The 22,481-nt window shown below is 44.9% G+C and overlaps 1 protein-coding gene across 1 annotated transcript in view; it reads left to right on the top strand.

The window, feature by feature from the left end:
• Positions 1-3,544: 3,544 nt before the first annotated feature.
• Pid1 (phosphotyrosine interaction domain containing 1) overlaps positions 3,545-22,481 on the top strand; it is a 218,910-nt gene continuing 199,973 nt past the window's right edge. Inside the window, exon 1 of the mRNA XM_021197711.1 lies at positions 3,545-3,846. Within this exon, the coding sequence (XP_021053370.1) occupies positions 3,817-3,846 (30 nt within the window). The 5' untranslated portion in view covers positions 3,545-3,816. The remainder of the gene's footprint in view (positions 3,847-22,481) is intronic.

Here is a 22,481-nt window from a genome sequence, read left to right as displayed (position 1 = left end):
TTTTTATGTATGTGTGTGTGTGTGTGTGTGTGTGTGTGTGTGCCCTCTGTATGCTCCCATATCTAAGAAGACCAGAGGTGGTGTCAGATTCTCTGGAGCTAAAGTCACAGGGAGTTGCCAGCCATCAGATGTAGGTGCTGGGAACTGAACTTGGGTCCTCAGGGAGAGCAGCAAGTGCTCTTAACTCCAGCCCCTGAATGTTCTGATTTTTAAAGTTTGACTATGTAAAGCTATTTTAGTAACTCGGAAATAAGGTCAGCGAAGCCCCAAGAAGGACTCTCTTAGGCTCGCTCTGCTAAATAGACCACCATAATAGATTTCACTGGCCGTCTGCTTAAATTAGAACTGTCAGTTAGCTTCTATATGGCCTGTCGTTTTTATTTGAGAAACTAAATGGAAGAATGAAATCTACAAATATTTCAGGTGGAAATCACCCCTGGATGCATGGGATAGTTCATTGAGAATCTTATCACTCCAGTAACAAACAAAGGATAGAACTGCGATAGGGACACAAACTGATATTTTCTGCATGTCTACCGTGGCTGGGCAGATTATATATTATAATCCTAAGTATTGGGTATTATTATCACTCGTTTACAGACGAGCCGCCTGCATTTCTGCAAGGCAAATGACTCACTTTGGATGGACAGTTAGGAAGTCGGGGTTCAGTTCAAGACTTCCCCTTGCCCTAGCTTATTTCCAATGTTTATAGTGATTCACATGTATTTCTACGACTGCATTAAACTTGCACATTTTAGTTAGCCCACTTTGAAAATATAATTGTATCCTAAATACCTTCCACTTCCACACTTCACTGTCATGGTTTTAGTGATTGAATTGTATTTTAATTCACACATTTTTGGTATGTTGGACCAAAATATGTTTATCATTATCCTGCTGTGAACATTTAGCTTGCTTAGATTAGGGCTTAAGACTCTGAATTAGATCAAATCCGGTTTAATAAACTTGCTGAAGAGGTTTTGTAATGATTTTGTGGATCACATACGTCTCTTTTCCCCTTCGTGATTTTCCTTGAACTTGTATTTATTAACATGATTTGACCTGCTTGGATAATTGGCAGTGATTAAATACATGGGATTAGGCACATACTTATATGTATCTGATGTTTTAATTCACAGCAACCAAGCCCTCTGTGTGTAATCCAGGAGTGGTTCCTTGCCAAGAACAGAACTGTTTGCCCCTTAAAAGAGTATTTTCTGAATGACCACAAAGAGATGGCTTAGAAGCAGTAGGGCCTTGCTGGGAGGGACCTACATGCACATCCCAACTCTGACCAGTAGATGGCTCTATTTCATTCACCCTCCACTGCAGGTTCCTCCTGAATGGGAACACTTGGAAAACCTAAGAGTGGGAGGTGTCCCCCCAATACCTGGCCTCTCTTCCCAATCACCTACTTTCCTATTCACTGCCTAGGGGAAGTCGGGACAAGTGATTTGGGTCCAAATACATCTTCTGCTTCACAAAGTGGGAACTGGTGGTGACTGCAAGCAATATACCCTAAGCTGAAAGCGAAGCCTTCTTTTCTTTAAATAGCACGGTGCTCAGAACTAGAGGCCGTATTAACTGAGTCATAACAATTAATTACATTCGGGGAGGCGAGAAGACAGGATTTAATGCTCTAATGCGATTTGAATTTAGGCTGTTATCTCATCCCGCTGCTATTTAAAACAAAATCCTTTTTTTTTCTTCTCCTATGAAAGTATCTGCAACTAAGGATGGTTTCAAAGCTCGTCTGAAGACATCCTTGGCAACTGAAGATTCCTATTTTAGCTGCCTGAGGGGTTTCATGTGTACGTTTGGAGTTGCTAGATTTTATTAAATGAAGTGCATCTCTTTCAATTTGGGGATGTGATTAAAGAGAAGTAGGAGACAGGGAAGACATATTGCATCAGGAATTTTTTTTTTTAGGTGTTAAAGTGCACAGGGGAACTAGTTGTTAGGAAAAGGGGAAGAGGGGAATCTTATCTGAAAATGGCAGGGACCGTATCAGCAAAGCTGGAAGGTATGTTTCCATACAGGGTGAGCAGGTTTTTTTTTTTGTTTGTTTGTTTGTTTGTTTGTTTTTGGTTGTTGTTGTTTTTATTTTCGATTTTTTCAAGAGTATGTATTGGGGACCCAGAAAGGGCTGAGTTAGCAGGAGAGCCCTGTGGATATCTGGTAAGATAAAGACCAGGTTGTGTCAACCCTGTGGCCTTACCATTGTCCCGAAGTTCTGGATTTGAGGGTATTGGTTGTGAATATCAGCTGTGCTCCTCACATGGCAATGTGTACCTTGGGAAATGGGCTTCTGTCCAGTTGAGGAGTAGACTCTGGAGTACTTTGTTTTGTGGACAGCACTCCATCTATGAAGGACGAGGATGAGGAACGGCTTGTCCCAGGCCAGGAGTTGACGTTGATTTCACGCGAGCTGAGCCAGGTCTAATGCTTTCCTACCAGCCCCCTTGAGCTCTGGACCTTGCCTGGCAGTAGTTTGGGTCCATGTTCTCCCTTTGCCCCTCTCTGTATTTGTTCTGCCTCCGAAGGTCTTCTTACACATCTGTTCCCACCCTCTCCCTCAGCTCTGTGACCCAGGTTCCCATCCCAACTCTGTCACGCTCCCCCAGAGCCCCTGTCTCAATGGGTTTGCTTCCCATAGTGACATATCCTTGGTCAAAAACTTCCTCCTTCATACCATCCACATGCCTTGTTGAAGCCAGTCTCTGGCCTTGTGACCTGGACAGGTGACCCAAATTCAACATGCCTCATTTGTCTCACTGACACTCACATTTACCACCGCAGAAGGGCCGGGAGCTGGCTTGCACAGGTACTTTCTGAAGGTTAGCAGTAGCCTGGGAACCTCAAGACCTGGGAGGTCGGTATGGTGGCCTATGGGTTCTCAGAGTCCCGTTAGCACCTGGAAGATCTTGTTGGTGAGCTATGTGTCCTCTCTCTTAAGGCTCTCCAGACTCTTTATCCAGCCCAGAGTCCCGCGCATGCCAATGCCTCCCAATGGTTTTGCGTCTTAGGATGTACTCCTCTGCTTTTCTCTATACATCAGCTCTTTTGCTTTTCTTCCCAACATTTACTACCAGCAGTTCTTTCCTCCATCACCATCTCCCTCATGTAATAAAAGCTCAGCAGAGGGGTGTGCTCTTGTCCTTTACTGAGCGCCACTGTATCTCCAAAACTTAGTGAAGCAGGTGGAGCGATTCCCCAGTTAACTCAAGGGATCGAAGCTCTCCCATGCATGTCCCAAGTGATTCAGAGACTCTCACTAAATGAAACCCCCCGGGGAGGGGCAGCACTATCTTTCCACCAGGCCCTTTCTCCACGGGCCACTTAGAGCCGTCTCCCAGATCCGGTACCAACTTAGGGGCTTGACCAGCTTCTAGCCTCTCCAGGGTTTGCAGGACGACAGGGTCTGAGGGATACAGACCCCACAGCCCCGGGCGCCGGTCCCCCCACCCCACCCCCCGGCAGAAGCCCGCCCGGGCATGCTCAGACCGCGCAGGTCCGGGCGGCGGCGGGGGGAGGAGGGAGCGGCCGCGGCGCTGGGGCCCGGGCGGAGCTGCGCAATCGTCTGAGCTGCGCACCGACTGGCGGCCGGAGCGGAGCCCACAAGTTGCCGGCAGCGGAGCGCCGCCGCCTCGTCCCGCTCTCAGCCCTTGCGCCCACCGGGCTGCGGCCGGCGCCAGGACGCTCAGCCTGCAGACGCTGACCCCAGATGTGACAGCGGGACCGCAGCTCCCTCTCCTTCCGGGCGCAACCCACAGAGTCTCGCCAGCGTCTCCTCTGCCAAAACCCCACGGCTGGAAGATGTGGCAGCCGGCTACTGAGCGCCTGCAGGTAAGGGGCACCCGGAGAGGCCCCGGGGCCAGCCTGGAAGAGGAGGTGCTGGGTTGAAGTAGCCAAGGTGATGCTTTGGCTCATTTTCAGGGGTTTACAACCCCATTTCTCCCCTCCCCAAGACCCCTCATCTCCACAATCCTGTAAAATTCATCTATGGGAACTGGATGCTTGTGTGCTCAGCCCAGAGCTCGGAACGCATCCAGGGTCACAGGACGATGAGATTGATTAGGGGGCTGCCTCCAGCCTTACAACTTTTGGCCTGGAGGTGTTGGTGTTGGTGCGCGTGTTGATATAAATAACATTAGACTTTCTGAACAGCATTAAAGATTGCATCCCACTGACACAGTTTACTGGTCTGGGGTTAGGATATTTGAATTCAGATCCCCGGCCCCCCACCCCCTTTTTTTGTCTCTAGGAAAAGACAGAACAAATGATTTGTGAAAGCATGCATTTGCCAATATAATTTGGAAATGTCAAGCTTGGTTTGGCTTGGTCGTGGTATGCGACGTATTTTCTTTTCCCCCTATTTCGTTGGCACTCTCTCCTCTTCATGTCCCCTAAATCTAAGCTTCTGCAGATATTTGAAAGGCAAAAGTAAATTCCAGCCAGGAATGATGGTGTCCCGGCTCATCCCACCGGAAGTTTTCCATTGCTGTCCCCTGATGTGTCACAGGGTCTTTTGATTTAGTTTCTGAAACTAGAGAGTGCGGGAGAGGAAGGTTAACACAAGAAAGACAGGAGTTTGCTTCCGCAGATAGGACTCATTCGGTGACACTTTGGTGGAAGTGTCACTGGCTGGAAGGTTTGATGACTACCATTTGCTCACAAATACTCTCCGGGGGACAGAAGCCTTTCTCTAAATCCTGCAGCTAGACTTTTGGCAGACTCGGGGCTACACTGTTGTGTAGTAAACTTTGAAGAAGTGTTTAAGCAGTAAAAGTATAGCAGGGCCGAGCGTTGTCTGGAGACTTAGGTTCGAGAGGCCAGGATCCTGGCTGACTTGGGAGGTTTCTCAAAGAACATTCCAAGCTCCCAACACAGACAGCCCCCTCAAATGCTCAGCAAAGCCAACTCTGCCTCCCAGCCTTTATCCACAGTGTTAGCCTGCAGGGGGCATTGCATTTCATAGAACCAGATTGCCCTCACCTCACAGAAGAAAGCCCTTCCCAGTGGTCTCCAGGGCGGCAGCTTAAGGATAGCATGTTCCTACTTACAGAGAGACCTGGATTCCAGGCCAATTCCTGCAGGTCTCAAACAGATTAAATCAACCCCCTTGGCTAACTTTGGATATGAAGACATGGTGCCCAGTCTCCTGACCCCCTCTCTAGTTTATTAAGAGACCATCTGAGTACCCTTGGGGCAGCTGGCACAAGGTAATCTGAGTGTATTTTATAAGTGGTATCAGATGTCAGTGGTGCATTCGAATTTCTCTCTTGATTCAAGGCCTGAATTTGATTCTAAAGACTCAGAACGAGTGAGCAGAGTTGGTGGTCGCCATCCAAGTGCTGCGAGTGGGGTTTTGGAAGCCCTTTTAGGGATGTGGTCATAGGCCCTCAAGGTGGTGTGTATTGCCTGGACTCCTCTGAAATATTTGTAGATTTTCATCTGTTAGAATTATTCTTCCTGGCCCATTTCATGCTCCTCAGCTCTGCAGCACATGGCCCTTGGCAGGCAAGTAGTCCGGCGTTAATCCCCTGTGGATGTTATTCCTTGATTGACATGTTTCCTTGCCCTTCTGGAAAACATACACATGTATTTTGTTGTGAGCATCTTAGTTTGGGTATGCTATGATTCTGCTTTATTTCAAGGGGTCATGTTCAAAGAGCCTGGATTTTAGGCATTTGCAAAGCTGTAGTAAACAGGACTATCACAGTATAACAGCCAGTTTCTGATGCAGGTGCATACCTACAGCCAGTACCACTGCATGGCTCCAAATTTAAAAACCGGTCTCAAGTCTTGAGACTCCTGAAAGTAAGCCAAGCAGGGAGCAGGCTCTTTCTGCTCATGGCTTCTTCCCAAATGGCTCCTGGATTCTTCTTAAAGACGTATAGTTTATACGGTTTTGCTTCTGTGAGAGGAAGCTCTTGAGGTGAGAGGGCTGCTTGTAATAAGTTACTGATGCTGTGTGCCTTGGTATCTCCGTCAAATGGTTACCTCTGTAGTGCCTTTACTGTCTGAGATGGTTTTCATCCCCCCTGTGGTTCTCAAAGTACAATCATATAGATATACTGATGTGTTTCCGTGCCCAAATATCAGGGTATGGACAAAGCAATAGGAGTGGTATTGGGTGAGGAAGTTACTAGTGAGCTCTGCTTTTTAGCAATGCTTAAGCCCCGCTCTCTGCTCACAGATTTCTCCAACCTTGTCCTATACACTCACCCCATTTTTCCCCCTCACTGATTTTTTTTTAATACAAACATTTTGAGAGGAGCCAGAGCACAGGAAATACTTCAAGGAAGCATTTCCCGAACTTCCCAACAGGACCAGGCCGTCCATTAGTTGTATAAACACCTAGACACAGAAGAGGCGCAGGAGCAGACAATAGCACCTTTTCTTACTTGATTTTTATCACTTCCTACTGGAAAGCTCAGGGGGTCTGGGATTGTGGCCCAACTTCCCTGGGCCCAGATGGTCACCCTCTGACTGTCTTTTCAGTGAACGCAGCAGCGAGGATTCAGGAGCCTAGGGAGCCTTTCATCAGACTGAATTATTATCATTATCATCTACTTTCTAGCAAAACAACCACCACCACCACCACCACCACCACAACCACAACAAATGCTACTGCTATTTTCTGAAATTTAGTTCTTTGAGCCAAATCCAGTCCAGGCAAATAGACCTGTTGCCCTGGGGGAGGACTGAGCTGGGTAATTTCTCATTCAGTCACAAGAATTGTGGCTACTTCATCTGCTCCCTTGAATGTTAAAACTGCTGTGTCTCACTCAAGTTCTTTCCTGGGCGCTTCTGCCATTGAACATATAATGGGATCAAACGGGACACAGAGACTTAAATGGCCATCCCAGTTTTGGTAAATGTAAATATAAATTTCACCTTCTCTTCTGCAGAGTTGACTTTATTTTCCTTGTAGAGACAAGTGTTATAGACTTTTAAAGAGGCTATTTGAGGCAGGCTCTTTTCAGACAAGTGGAGGGGTTTCTTTCAGTAGAAAAGGCTAAGTCTTAGAATTTTTTCAAATGGAGGTATTACTTCAGCTTTGATACTTCAAAATCTGCCTGGGTTTTCCAGTGGATTTAATGATTGCTTCCCAAACGTAACCAGGCAAGAACATTATAATCATGAGTTACAACTGACATGTAAGTCCTCAGAAGAGAGGGAGGCTGGTGATTCAAACAAGACTGTCAAGAGAAAAGAAGCCCACACTTAGGGGTGGGTGCATTCCAAGGATTGAGAAGAACTTGCTCAAAATGATGCCTGACAGATCAGTTCTAGAAAATTCTATGCCTGTGTATAAAGCACCTTTACATCAGATGCTCCGTAAGGGTTTCAGCCGGATCATTTCTGGGAGACCACACCCTTTCCATGTTCATCCCTACATCTGGGTTTTGCTTGCTTAAGATTTGTGCCTTTAGTCCCATTTTAGCCAATGCTTGTGCTGTGGATAAAATAAGAAAGCACAGAGAGAAAGGCATGGCCGCCAGACTTTACTTTTGGTCTCTGGTTAAACTTCTGGCTGATCAAGAGGTTGAAATTTGTATTAGAGACCATTGTTGGTGCTTTGACACCATAGCTGACAGAAGCAACTTAATGTAGGGTTTCGCTTGGTTCCTGGGTTGAGGGAATACCGCCACCATGTCAGAGAAGGGTGTGGTCTCAGTTCACTCCATGGCGGGCGACCAGGCTGCTGGGATTCTCTATCTGTCATACCTCAGAGAGACAGCAGTCTGGGAGAGGGTGGGAGGAGGGGTTCAGACGCACTACTCAGTGGCCTGCTCTTTCCAGCTAGGCCCCACCTCTCATAATGGAGCCACTAGTTGGGGACCAAACATCCAAATAAATGTGCCTGTGGGGGCATTTCCCCTCTAAACTGTGACCAAAGTTTCCCACTCAAATGTTGCTTGAGTGATTTAGAGAGGGGAAAGAGTATATCGTTCCACGGAATTGTCTTGGGTCTGCCCTGCTCTGTTGCGCCTGCTGTATCTTTTCCTGAAGCTGAGTGGATTGTTCCAGATTGATTTCTCTGTTATCATGGCGGTTTCTCTTGTCCCCTGAGAAGCAATACTGACAAGCCCTCTATCACAGTGGCTGGAAACGTTAGACCTGGCTCATCAGGCAGACTGAAGGCTTGGGCAGCTGGACACTTTGCCAGGCCAACCAAATTGACAGCAGGGACACAGACGAGAGTGAGGGGGGATAGCAGCCTATTTGTCCAGCATGTGTTCTCTCTATGTGGCAAGGCATTGAATCTTATATGAATTCTCTGGATCATTTATTTCCCATAGCCATTTTTATTCCCATTTTATAGATAAAGAAATGAGAGGCCAGAGAATTGAGTCGTCTACTCTGACTTTGAATTCACTCTGTAGCCCAGGCTAGCCCCAGGTTTATGATCCTCCTGCTCCAGCTTTCAAGTACCTGGGGCATCAGCCTGTATATACTCCAGCCGGGGCCATGTTCACATTTCCTGTTGCAGAAATGTGGTTGTCGGTGTTGATCCAGGGTCCCCTAAAGTTTAATGACTCAGGTCTTTGAGAGAAATAATCTAATTGGTTTGTTTCATGATGGCTGGAATTCCCTAGTTTCCTTTGAGATGCTTTTCCAATGGAGCACATAAGTCAATGGAGGCTTTAAGTCAAACTCAGTTACCTGGACTGTGTGCCTGAGTCCCGTAAGACATAGGCAAGAGGGATGAAGAAAGGCTGGGAAGATCCAGGGTTTCCAATAAGAAGCCCCTTCTCAGAGGCCCTGCCTTCCCACCAAATCCCCCCTAAATTTTGCAATTTTTGTACCTCTTATTTCAAAGCACAAAGCTGGCGTGGCCACCAACTGGTTCCTTCCCCTCTCCCAGAATTGAGGTGCTGTTTTATATCACTGACTTTCTCCAAGTTTGTCAGCAAAATTCCCACTAAGTGATTTGTGAAACACAGGTATTGGGAGACTCCCTGCCCCGTGGCTCCCCGTTGCCTAATGGCGGCTTCTTGTTGACCTTTCTGGTTTACCTTCCAGCATTGGGCAACCTTTGCATTCTGTTTGATGTTCTAGATTCTCTCTTCCCTCCATTTCCTGAACACTGACTCCTCTCTGCCCTGTCCTTTAGCCCTGGAGGAGGCTCAGGTGGAGTCACCCTGCATCCCCGAAGCCACTAGAAATCAGTCTTCCACAGGACTGCAGTGTGACTCACCAAACAGCAGTGGGCCAGGGCCACCGTATTGACCAGCAAATAAAATGAATTCAGAGTTTCTCAATGGCTACAGTGTGCCCTTCGGTCCCCAGGGGCACAGATCTAAACAGAGGCTCCACAGAAGGAGAACAGGAGGAAATAGTTGAGGTGTTTGTCCAAAGTCTTCCTCAAAGTCCAATATAATTTAGCTTACCATCATCTTGCGTTAACTAAAACCCAAGTTCTGATCCCAATTTAGCAGCTAATTAGTGATAAAATACCACCATATGTTCACCAGATCTAACCTCTGAGCCTGAGGTTTGACAAGGGAGGTGTCATAGAAGAGGGAGAACAGAGTTACTTCATAATTGTGACAACTTTCAGTACTTCCAGTGTCTCACCACATCTCCCTTTCCATGTTTAATGACCCAGACCCCTTCTGCAATCTTCTGTTTGCTTTGCGATCTCACCTTGATAAGGGGCCCTCTTGCAATAATGTTATTGAGCGGGTTGTTCCAGAAATCAGGCATCATTTGGCTAAAATGTAACCAAAGATGTAACCTGTTTCTTTAGAAATAAATCTGACTTAGTTGTTTTCTAATAAAGCTGTAGTTTAGACTCTGTATGTGTTTGTACTTGCATGTGCTTGTTCATGTGTGTGCACATGTATGCCCATGTGAACATGGAGGACAGAGGAAAACCTTGGGAGCTGTGTCTTAGGAGCTATCACCTTGAGGGTTTTTTTTTTTTTTTTTTTTTTTTTTGTGTGTGTGTGTGTGTGTGTGTGTGACAGAGTCTATCACTGTCTGGGTGCTCAAAGTCTACAAAGCTGGCTGACCAGTGAGCCCCAGGGCTGCAACTGTCTCCACCTTCCCAGTATTGTGATTAAAAGCACTCCCTGCCACCTTAGAGGACAAACTTGAATCCTGCTGTTTAGGTGGCAGAACCTTCCCTGACTGCACTCTCTTTGTAGCCCCATCATTTAGTCTTATAACTTCCCTGAGTTTTGTCTCTATCTATGCCTCAGAGGTAGCTGCTTGGCAGAGGTTTTAGAATATACGATACTCTCGATACTCTCACTGGACAGAAGTGTGTTTCTCTCCCGTTTGCCATGATAGTGTATATTGTAAATTTCTCAGTGGTTGGGTGTCATTAAGGATGCTCCTTCAGTCTTGTCCAATGGGAAAGTATGAGCCACTGCATGGCGTTATCCTCAGAGCTGGGAGCAGAGAACATGGGTCCAGTGTTTAGCTCTGCCGCACTCTCAAACACTTCTGAGAGTGAGGGTGGGGCTTCCCTGGAGGAAGCACTTCCCTGTGTATCTGCTTTTCTGGCCACAAGCCTTCATCCTATGTATGTTTTGTGCTTCTGTGTGTCATGTAGAAAATGCTTTGCTATGTGTTGAAAGTATGTTGAACCTCCGAGAAAACCCCGGGGGACAGAGGCTTGTCCTCCATTAATGGTGTTAGAATGAATGGATGACTACAGATGATGGTTAGTTCATTCGTTCTCCAGAGCCCTGCATTTTTACCCTCTGCTAATAGAGGAATAAAATCTAGCCACACCCATCTCATCACATATAGTCTAAGAATTTTCAGAGATTAATTTTGAATACTATACTCTAGGAGAAAAAAAAATCTACGCTCTTTACAAATAGCAAATGAAGCTTCTTGAGGGCATAGTCGTCCCCCCCCTTTTCTGTCTTCTTCCTGTTCTGGGCATAAAGGTGATGGCTGGCATCTCAGTAGCCATGGTGTGATTCTGCCACAACAAAAGATAAAGCTAAAACCATATCTGTAAAGGAGCTTCGCTGGTAAGAAAGAAGGGATTTGGATGGTTAAACAGCCGGGGAACCTACCTGCCAAGGAAAAGCTATATTGGAGTGTGCCATCTTCTTTCAGTATTTAAGCATGTATATTATATTATTGTTTATGTCTTCGATACAACAAACAGGGGACCAAAGTTCAGGTTCAAACTACGGTCTCCACATCTTACTGTTATGGGCTGAACTGTGTTTTTCCGGCAGTTATGTTGAAACTTTAACCTCTGATACCTGACAATGTGACCTTATTTAAAAAAACCCCAAAAGCCCATGGAGACGCAATCAAGTGAAGATGAGGCCAAACTGCTGTGTCACAGGACCAACGGCTGCTGTCCTGCTAAAGACAGATTTATAGGCATGGACGCAGCACTTGAAGACAGAGGTAGAGGATGGTATTCTGCTGCTACAAGCCAAGGAATGCCAACAATCAGTAGAGAATACCAGAAACTAGGGGAGTTCAGGAAGCATTTTTTCCTGGAGCCCTGGATGGAGGATGGCTGGCAAACGTCTCTAGCTCTGCCTTTTAGATTTCTAAATGGCGAGGGGATAGATCTTGTTGTTTTCAGCTGCCTGGTTTGTGTAATCCTTTCCTTGAGAGCTAGGAAGCTTGCATGAATGGAAGCCTGCCACCTTCTCAGTTTGTTCATGCATGTCTACCAGTTTGCTGTCCCCAGATGTCATGTCTTGGGTCACAGTGACTCTCCTCCTTCTATTAGCTACTTTAACTCTGAAAACAGTAGAAAGCTAACTCACTCTGGGCTGGTGTCCCTAATTACTGGCAACCTGTATTTCTTCCTCCATTCTCTTCTGATCAGCCTTCTAGGATGAGACGGACTACCTCGAATGTGACATGTGCTTTGTCCCTGAAGGCAGAGATGACAGAATGTCCCTTTGCTATACAGACAATAAACCTTAATAGTAGACAAGATTTTGGGTTGTGATGTCGCCTTGAAGTGGAGCTAACTGGAATTTCTCCAGTGGACTGGGTCCAAGTACACTTTAGAATCTTGTTTTCAAATATGCCTGATAGACCAGACTAGCTGAGCTCTGCTGTCTGCCTTTTCCCGATCGGGAAAGCATGCCAGTGGCCCAGAGCGCATGCCTCTCAGCCTGACCTCCTGGACAGCTCATTATACTCTTGACCCTGTATACAGGTTGACTGTACCTGGTTCTATATTTTTTGCACTGTCTTATTTGGTGTCTGCACCTGTTATTTTGAAGGATGAATTTTTGTTTTAAAACAAAAATAAATGTGCCAAGAGTCAGAAGACACTCTTTCCTGTCAAGTTCATCTTTGAGGTTTTAGCCTAAAACCTTCCCATCTTTTAGCCATGAAAGACACAGACATTTTTCAGTCATAGGCAGTGAAGCAAAGGCACCTGTACTGCTGTCCAGTTGTCTCTCGGCCTCTGTTCCTCCAAGGGCTAAATACTGACTTAGCTTTTATTCTTTCCTTCAGAGACAGGTATTGCCTGTGTGCCTAGGGATGGGGGGGGGGGAATTAAATAGTCATTGGGAGCAAGAGATGTCACATTGCCATTCACCCTGTATGAGCCATGATTACTTTTTTTTTTTTTTTTTTTTTTGGNTTTTTAAGACACGGTTTCTCTGTGTAGCCCTGGCTGTCCTGGAACTCACTCTGTAGACCAGGCTGGCCTCAAACTCAGAAATCCGCCTGCCTCTGCCCTGCCTCCTGAGGGCTGGGATTAAAGGCGTGCGCCACCACGTCCGGCGTGAGCCATGATTCTTATCATTATAAACAACCAGCAAGAAGAAACTGACGGAGAGAAGGTTTGAGTGGATGCCATCCATTGTGGTGGGAGGGTATGGTGGTTAGAGCTTTTGGAAAATCCCACAGCTGTGGCAGGCAGAGAGGTTTTTCACATCTGGGTGGACCAAGAAGAAGACAGATGTGAATGCAGGCACTCAGGGAGCTTCTTACTTTCCCCCTTTCACTCCGTGCTGGATCCCAGCCCATAGGATGGTGCTACTCATATACAGGAACGGATCTTTCTCCTACTTAACCCTCCCTGGAAACTCTCTCACAGACATGCCCAGAGGTATGTCTCCTGGGTGATTTTAAACCATCACGTTCCCTCAGGACAGAACCCGTCTTATTTCTTCAGCAACAAACCCTTCTCTGTGTTGCTCTATTATTGTAATCTGGGACTAAAGATGGACCTTCAGCACAGCACACGTGGCTGCCAGACCATTGGGAATGGCCTACTTTTCTCAGTGTAAGTAGCATGCTGCTTTAAGGTCATCCTTACTGTGGATAGTGGACACTGACATTCAGTGTCTCTGAGCTTGTTCCCTGAGGTCTGAGAGGCAGCCTACGGAATGTGGCCTTGATAGATGCTCCACTTTGCTTTTGGAGTTGAATTTTTGGCCTCTGAGTAATACATTTTCTAGGGTTGCTTACACACTACCTCAGTCTGAATGGCTTAAGCAGCAGCAGTGAAGTGCATCCTGTTTCTAGAGGCTGCACTCCAAAATCAAGGCCTGGTGTCCTTCTGAGGCTGTGAGGGAAAATCTGTTGCAGACCTCTCTCTGGCTCTGGTAGTTGCTGGTAGTCTTTGCCATTCCATGGCCTATGGCAACATAGGTCCCATCTTTACATGGCACCACCCCCATGTCAAAATTTCCCTTTATAATAAGTACATCAATCTTGTTATATCAGAAAACTCACTCTAGGATGGTGTCCCATTAGCTAATGACAGGCAAGACCACCCAAATTTCCAAACTAAGTCACTTTCTGAAATACTGGGGTTAAGATTACAACACAGGATTATATTTTCCCTGTGTGTACCAATCCACAAAACTTACTAAAATGCTTACTTTTGGATTCTTCCATCCACTGATATATTTCTTCCTGTTTAGTCAACCATTACAAACAAATAAAACCAAGAATTATTTCAAAATGGAAGTGCAAATTGGAGATACAGGGCTCCATCTGCTGTATGCTACGGCTACTATTTCATCCTTGATCGGATTTACTATTGTGTAAAAGTATCTGCTTAAGGTAGCAAATCAGACCGTTTTAAGGTATGCAAAGAAGCTGATAATCCCGTGCAGTGCCCCATTCCCAAATCTAATCACGAGGGAAGTCTTTTGTGGTCTCTGTATGTTCTAGCTCAGCGGATGTTTCCTGGTCACTTTCTCTGGGCGTATTTACGTTTTTCAAATGCATTTTTTTTAAAAAAAAATCCCACTTTCTCCTTCTTGAGGGGTCTTTACCTTTTCAGTTAGCTCCCTTCAGTGCTGGGGTACAGTTCGGGGCTGGGCTGTGATTTGTCTAGTCGTTCCTTTGTGAGGGAGTGCTTAGGGTATCTACATGTTCTCCTATGCTTTCAACGTAAATAAGTGTTGCAGGAATTTCTCCATATTGGGTGAGGGAGGTAGTTCAAGGGCAGAAGTCTTTACCAGCATGGGTGGAAGCCTGGGCTCAGTCTACAGGGTTGGAGGAACACTGGAGTGTTGTGTAAATGGGACCATTACTGCAATCTAGATGATGAACATTGATTCACCTACAAAATCCTTGAGTTAGACAGAGATTTTATAGGAAAATGACAAAAACACAATAACAAATTGGACTGCATTCAAAATTTAAAAACTTGTTCTTTTTTAAAAAGCTACTGGTGAGCGGGGGGGGGGGGAGGGAGCGATTAGAGAGAAAACATTTACATATCTGTCATATACAACAAAGGACTTGGGATCTAGGTATATAAGAAAATACATTGTCAGGACTAAATAATAGGGTAGATCACTCCATTGCAGTGGTCACATTGTTTGCACAAAGAAGCACATGAAAAGATGTTCAATACCATGAATCCCTGCGGAAATGAAAATTGAAGCCACAAAGTGGTATCACCATATGACACCCGAATAGCCAGAATTATGAAGGCTTTTACCAGAGCCGGAGAGATGGCTCAGTGGGTAAAGGTACATGCCTTCAAGGCTGACATCCCGGGTTACATCCCCAGGGTCCGCGTGCTGGAAGGAGAAGAGTAATACCTGGTAAGTTGTCTTTTGTCCCCCACCTGTATCTTGTGCTGTACACTCCCTCCAACTCCCCCCCCCCAAATAAGTAAATAAAATGCAGTAGAAATACATTAAGCTGACACCAGACCAAGTGTGGGTGAGGGTGTGGTGGAATTAGTGCACCCCTGGCACTGTGGTGGGAAGGTCAAGAGAGCAACGCTGCCTAAGGATGGACAGAGAAGCAGGGCTGATGAGGGACTTGCGGAAGTTTAGGAGTAAAAAATGTGTCCATGTCTAGATTATAGTGGTGGTTTTCCTGGATGTATGCATGACTCAAGTTATGTCCAATAGCACGGTTTATTTCATGGTAACTATACCTATAAGAAGCTGTAAAAAGAATCCCATGTGTGAGTCAGTGTGTATGCATGTATGTAAGGTCGTGAGCAAGGCTTTGTGCTAGCTATTGACAGGAGCAAGCACTACGTTCTCCGTTTGCTCTCAATCCCAAATCCTCACAGTTCTCTGTGACCTCCATTTTCTTTTCATTGAAAATTCGGATTCTAGCCTAGAATCTGAACAATGAGCTCTGGGCTGGTTTGTTCTTTCTTTTCTTTCATTATTTTTTCATGTTCTCTACATTGAAAATGTCTCTTCACTTAATTATTGAATTGTTTTTTTTTTGAAAGTTCCTTTTCTTTTCTTCTCTCTCTCTCTCTCTCTCTCTCTCTCTCTCTCTCTCTCTCTCTTTCTTTCTTTCTTTTTTTGTCAAAGACTCTGTAGCTCAAGATGGTCCAACTTTTGGTGCTGTCCCTTCTCAGTCCACCCCTCCTTTCCACTCCAAGTGCTGGAATTACAGACATATGCCATCACACTGGGACTAAATGACATTTTCAGACCCATTCTTGTTTACCTGAAGATCTTAGGGTAAAACCTGTGGTTGGACAAGAAATCCAGATGAAAGGTGGAAAGCTAGATCTGGAATCTTACTAATCCTTTATTTTTTTTATGGCCATGCCTCTCATTCAAGCTCCATGCTCATGTGACTGGCACTTCTTCCTAAGGTTCTGGTTTTATCAGCTGGCTCAGTTCTCACGACCATATTAAAGCCCTGTATCCCAGTGTCCATCTCTAGTCCTATTGTCTATAGACACAGAAAGTATTGCTGGCACGAGGGACACTGTTATTGCCCTGTGGCACTCTGGGCCAACATCTCCTGTTTTATTTTATTTTTTTATTTTGTTCCTTTTTTTTTTCTCAGAATAGAAAGTGCAAGAAATATATCAACAAAATCATGAGTGGCTTTGGATTTTAACTTGTGAATCAAAGTAATATTTCTAGCAGAGAGAAGGGCTGGAATCCTTGAGAAACACCTCAGGAGCATGGCAGCTCTAGCATAGGCAGGATGGAGCAACTGAATCAGCAACCATTGACCCACAATGAAAAGCAACCCCATTCGTGGCTTTAAGCTAAGTGTTTAAACATGTTCCTCCCGTGGAGGAAGATTTGAGGCATTACACTCAATCTTTCTTCCACTTGAGGCAATAAGACCCTGAGCAACACGTAAAGAGGCCATGCAGCAGATTGTACAATCTGGGGCCGTGGTGACATGACAAGAGACACTGTTTTTAATCTACTGGAAGAGGAATACAGCTAGGCGTCCACTGTAGAGCTGCATGTAGAACGGTAGGTGTTTGCGCTTAACTATATTCCCTTTGGAGTGCAGGTAAGAGTCAGTCTCCTTCCTCCATGAGTACTGCAGGGAGCTAACTCAGGCTGTTAGGCTTGGGTACAGACACTTTTATCTACAGAGCCACTTCTCTCGTCCAGGTCAAAGCCTTTTTAGTGAGGTAGATTGAGAAGAAGGATGAAAGATGGGTAAGAGAGCCAGGAGCAGGGAACAAAGGTACCTTGAGGACCTAATGGCTATGCACCCACTGACAGGATGAAACAGAAGGGTCATGGGGACCACAGGCTTACCTGGCAATGAATCTGGAACAGAGCTCCGAGTGAGAAGTCATGGGTTAAATGCAAGTCTTGTCCTTTCGTATGTCAGGCCTAGCCATCCCAGCTCTCACCTGCTCAGAGACTAAAAGCTTGTAGATCTTGTAGCTTGGACCAGCATCGGCTATTCACATAAAAATTCCAGAGACAGGACTGATACAATAAGCAGTCCGCAAAGCTACCGTTGGAGATAAGTGGAAACAGCGAGAGTTGTTTGTGTCACAGACTGTTGACCATGAGAGGATGGTGGGGTCTTGGGTTGGGCACTCATGCATGTGCACCTTGCCTGCCTACTCACAGGGAATCGCCTCAGGGCCTCTGCTTTGTGTTTGTGTATCTATTTTCTCAACCTGAAAAGTGGGATAATGACATTTAGCTCTGGGTGCTATGAATGTTAGCTGGAGTATATGGTCTGTAAAGAGCCTTGTGTAGTCTCTACTACACCACTGGGCTCAGTAAATTCTAATTTAGCTCCAAGGGTAAACACAGAATAGAAATGTACAACTGTAGAGTCGAGTAGCAAGTCAATTTTTGGTGTTTCCCATGGTGGTTGCTCACCTGGATCTTACTGCAGAGAGTCGAGAATTTGAACACGTTTGGGAAGGCATAGCTGAAACAAACTGAGTCTGGTCACACTGGTGACCTGGTGACAGGATTTCTCAGGGTCTTAGAGGCCAGTGCTCAATGTGTTTCTAAGAGAAAGGTGATAGTCCCAGATCCTTAACAGTGGGAATTTCCACAGCCCTGGGAGCCTCAGTACAGAACCTGGACTCCCTGAGTTGACGACATGCGGACCTGAGGTTTGGCTCCAGCGTGCAGAAATGCTGCTATTGACTCTTTCAGTATATATAAAAATCTTACAAATTAGTTTCTGAGGTTGAAAAATGCCAGGAATTTATAAGGCAAACTGGACTTTATGATTCTCTTGAAAAATGGAGGGTTGGAGGCAAGGCTTGTACTTTCCTTTAGTAGATCTCATGGAGCCTCCAGCTGCGTTGGTGTGTTTTGTTAGGTTACATACCCAGCCTGTTGGTCCTTGTAGGTTCCTGAGCTGGGAATCCTGATGTAGCTCAATTCCTTCACTTTAAGGCATAAAAAATGAAAAGAAAAACAAAAAGAACTTTGGGTTGACTTAGAATTGAAGTCAGGACCAGATGGCTCGGTCTCCTAAGTTAAGAAATTGGGGATTAAGATAGCTTCCTTTAACACAGGGTCCCCAATGGAGGAGCTAGAGAAAGTACCCAAGGACCTGAAGGGGGCTGCAACCCTGTAGGTGGAACAACAATATGAACTAACCAGTACCCCCTGAGTTTGTGTCTCTAGATGCATATGTAGCAGAAGATGGCCTAATCGGCCATCACTAGGAAGAGAGGCCCCTTGGTCTTGCAAACTATATGACACAGCACAAGGCAAGGCCTGGGCCAAGTAGTGGGAGTGGGTGGGTAGGGGAGCAGACGTGGGGGGAGGGGTATAGGAAACTTACGGGATAGCATTTGAAATGTAAATAAAAAAAAGTAATTGGAAAAAAAATAAAGTACATAAATCTAAAAAAAAAAAAAAAAAAAGATAGCTTCCTTTATTATCACTCATTGCTTTATAAGTTCCATCCTGGTAGTCCTCTCTTCTCTGGGGATGTGTGTTCTAGAGTTTGAATGACTGGAATGGGGACACTCAACCAACTAGCCCTCTTCTCCTGAGCAAGCACTGGCACAGAGTCAGACTTGTGGCTACTTATCAAAGTCTAGGTAGGGTTATAAGGCAGAGAGAAGTAAGTGGCTACTTTTAACTAGACAAAGACTTTTCTCTGTCTACCACTCCAGGCAAATGAACAGTCAGGGTATTTGGCTCATTTAGGGGGCATTGCCAAGCAGTGGAATAGAGGAATTCTTAGAAAGGAGAACTCCAAAGGCAAGTGAGTGGTTTTGAATTTGATGGGTCTCGACATGTATTTTTTTTTTTCCGACATGTATTTTATCAGTGTATGCAGAGCCATTCAAATGGTGCTTCAGAAAACCCAACGTGTCAGACATCCTCAAGGCGGTCAACCCTTCCTACCTAGAGAATCCCTGTTCTCACTGAGAAGATGATACTTAGCACTTTGCAGACATTTTCTGGTTGCACTGGGAGTCTCCTTGCTTCTGTGTTGACTTAGCTTCACTACCACCCATTGCTGGGACAGCTTAGATTACGTTTTCAGCAACAAAGTACCTAGAATTAACTCACACTGCGTTGTGAATGCTGTAGCAATGAATTAGACCTCTTGCCCTCAGCCCATCTTCTGTCTTATAGCTATGTTTTTCTTGCATCTGAAAGTTTCTATGGTCTGTTTGAGATGGAAAGCTGTCTGATTGTAGCTTTTACTTATTTATTTTCCATTAAAATACTAATTTTATTAACTTTTCTTAAACAATTGCACATGACAATCACACCCAAATCTATCATCTTTCTATATACCTGCCTATCTATACTTCTGATTTAGATACTTTTGTTGTGGTTGACACTGTGGTAAAATACCATGAACAAAGGCAACTTAAGAGTTTATTTTGGCTTAAAGTTCCAGACAGGTGCCCCTAATGGTGGAAGAGACCTGGTAGCCAAAGCCAGAAGCTGAGTAGTCACATCTCACCTAAACACAGGCAGCAGTGAAAGAGAACAGGAAGTGAGTTAAGGCTATAAACTGTCCATGTCCATCTCCAGTGACATGCTTCCTCTAGCAATGCTTTACATCCTAAAGATTTCATAATATCCCAAATAGTGTCACCAGCTTGGGACCAAGCATCCCCACACATGAGCCTGTGGGGGGGCATTTTTCATTCAAACGACAATACCATCTATCTATATTATTGGATCTATTTTCCCATAGAGGCTCTAAAAACTGGAAAATCTTCTGAAATATTTTATGTATCAAGATTCTTGGTACAAGAACAAAATGAAAGGGTGGGGTTGACCAGAGAATGCAAAGTCCTAGATAATGTACAAATCCAAACTACAAATGTGCATCGTATTCCTATATAGTTCTGAGACGGGCAGTTTTGGTTTAACACAGGATAAAATCATTTTTGGAATAATTTTGAGGAAAAGACAAACATGCCATTAAAACAAGACCAGAATTAAATTCCTCAGACACCATTCATGTAATGAAAGAGGGGGGGCTTAATCACATTTGAAAGCCTAAAAGTTATAATTAAAATTATGAAGGGAGCTGATGGCTTTGATCTCTGAATGTCCTGGTAGCTCAATCAAGATGAACAAGAAAAGGTATTTAGTCTTACTCCATAGTATATGAGTACAGGTCAGCTCACACAGAGCCACGTCTCTAATGGAATGTACCACAAGGTTCTTTTTTTCCTTTTCTCTGTGGATAGTGTTTGTATGTCTCATACTGGGATTGGTTTTAGAGCCTCCCCAGTGTGTCAGTCGGTTCTCTTGTATCACCCTCAGACTTGGGTGATAGTCTTGGTTGTAGGTTTGTTTGTTTGTTTGTTTGTTTTCCAAAAGTGGCCCTAGAAGTTAGAAAATAAACAATTCCATAGAAACACTGAGATGCTTATGTGGAAGTTGAAGTGGCGTCTGGTTTTGTTTGTTTGTCTGTTTCTGTCCAGCTTCCTTCTCCATGTTCATGGGACAGTATCCTGATGGCACATCTTTGACTATGTTTCTCCTACTCCAGTCTGGAGACTGTTTAGTGGGTGTGTATGGATGGGGGAGGGTGGTCTGCTCATTAACATGCAATCCTTTGCTCTAGGTCAGTGGGAGCCCCAAACTGGATTAATCTTTGGAGTTGGAACACTTAGTGCAGCAAAAAAGAAATTGAAAGGAGCCCAGTTGCTCATCCTGAGGCCAGGGACCTTGGTAAGTAAGCTACAGGTGGCGTCCTTGGTAAAAGAGCTACAGCTGGTGTCATGGCTCTCAACAGCAGAGTTGCGATGGACACACAGGGAGAGCTTTCCCTTGAACATCAATGTTAGTTTTCCGTTCCTTTCCTAGAAAGCTGTGTATAAGAGCTGAGCGTGCCTGCTGGGACGTCACATTCTTCCTATCTACATGGCCTGACTTTATTAAGTTACTGAAGACACGTAATCCTTAGTCTGACATATTCCTGGCCCATGGCTTCCCTGATCTTGTCCATCCTGGAAAAAGATTTCCATCCATGTTTATCAGGGTGTGGGCCTGTTCTTGGCATCTGCTATAAATCTTTATAACTTGGCTGTTGCTCCCACCTTCCTGCCAAATCTCTGCCCTGAAGAAGCAGAGTGTCCCCACTGTTAAGTAAGGGTGCTTTTAATGCATCCAAAACAAATCAAGCACTTTTGGTGTGCATCACCCAGAGAAGCCATCTCGTTTCTGCGTCTGGAATGGGAAAAGGATTAAGCATGCAAACAGCTGCTTGGACCAAAAATGTTAAAAAGACATGGTCTCAGGCTGTGTGGGCTCCATTTCTTGAGGAACATTTGTGGTTGTTGGTTAACAATGTGAGTGACTCTGTAAGTTCATCTAAGGACAATGTGGAATTCTTTAGGCCAGAAAGTTAAATACCTCCATTTTTTTTTTTTTTTTTTTTTTTTTTTTTTTTTTTTTTTGGCAGTCTGACCTTCTGAGTAGAGACTGTGATCTTCTCTAGTCTTCAAGACCCACTTTGCTACTTTGATTTAATGCAAGGCGGAAATCTTCAAAACAAAGCTCTCTGGGTCCGGGGAAGTTCATTTGGCGTTGGTTAGTTTGGCAGGGCCCCCACCCTGCTTCCCACTCACACTCTGTCTACTGTCTAGGAACATGATGCTTTATAGAAAATGAGTGGTGCTGCAGAAAGTGAGAACTTGGGTAAGTACACAACCAGAGTGGATCCAAATCAGTATTCCCTTAGAGGGGTCATCCTTGGAGGGGTTGCATTTACATAACTGGGTGGAGAATCTAGCCTGGGTCTGTTTTAGGAAATCAATCTGAGTGTTTCAGTTTAGTAAATTTGCTGGAAGAAATACAGGCTAGAGAAGGAAGAGTACCAAGTTTGGAAACATCTACTGATTTACCTTTCTAGGTCTCTGCTGTGTTCATGGTAAAGAGTGTAATGCAGATCTGTTTGCTGCTTGGCCCAGAGAATTGGCATTTTTCTTCACTACATAATTTAATGCCTTTGCTCAGCAGAGGTTGACCCTTGAGCGGTGTGCTTGCTCTGAACGGAGGGCATGCATGTTGGCAGGTTGCTCAGGAGTTGGGACAGCATCCAATAAAAACTTGGAGGGAGTCCTTTAGAAATAAAAGTTCATTTGCATTTACGAGGGTCTCAGTTTTATATGTAAGGTGGAATTGCTCTGAAATTGGGGTCCACTTCTGCCCTTAGTCTCCTCTCTTGCCTCTCTCTTTCCCCCACAACTTTAGCTAGCTAAGCTCAGTCTATCCCTAAATTTCTTTCCATTCTCTTGAGAACTGTTGAGCCTTTTGAATATATATATATATATATATATATATATATATATATATATATATATATAT

This window comes from Mus pahari, chromosome 5 (assembly GCF_900095145.1).
Source record: "Mus pahari chromosome 5, PAHARI_EIJ_v1.1, whole genome shotgun sequence".
NCBI lineage: Eukaryota > Metazoa > Chordata > Mammalia > Rodentia > Muridae > Mus > Mus pahari.
Note: the sequence above shows the minus strand (reverse complement) of the source record. Positions and strands in the feature narration are given on the sequence as shown.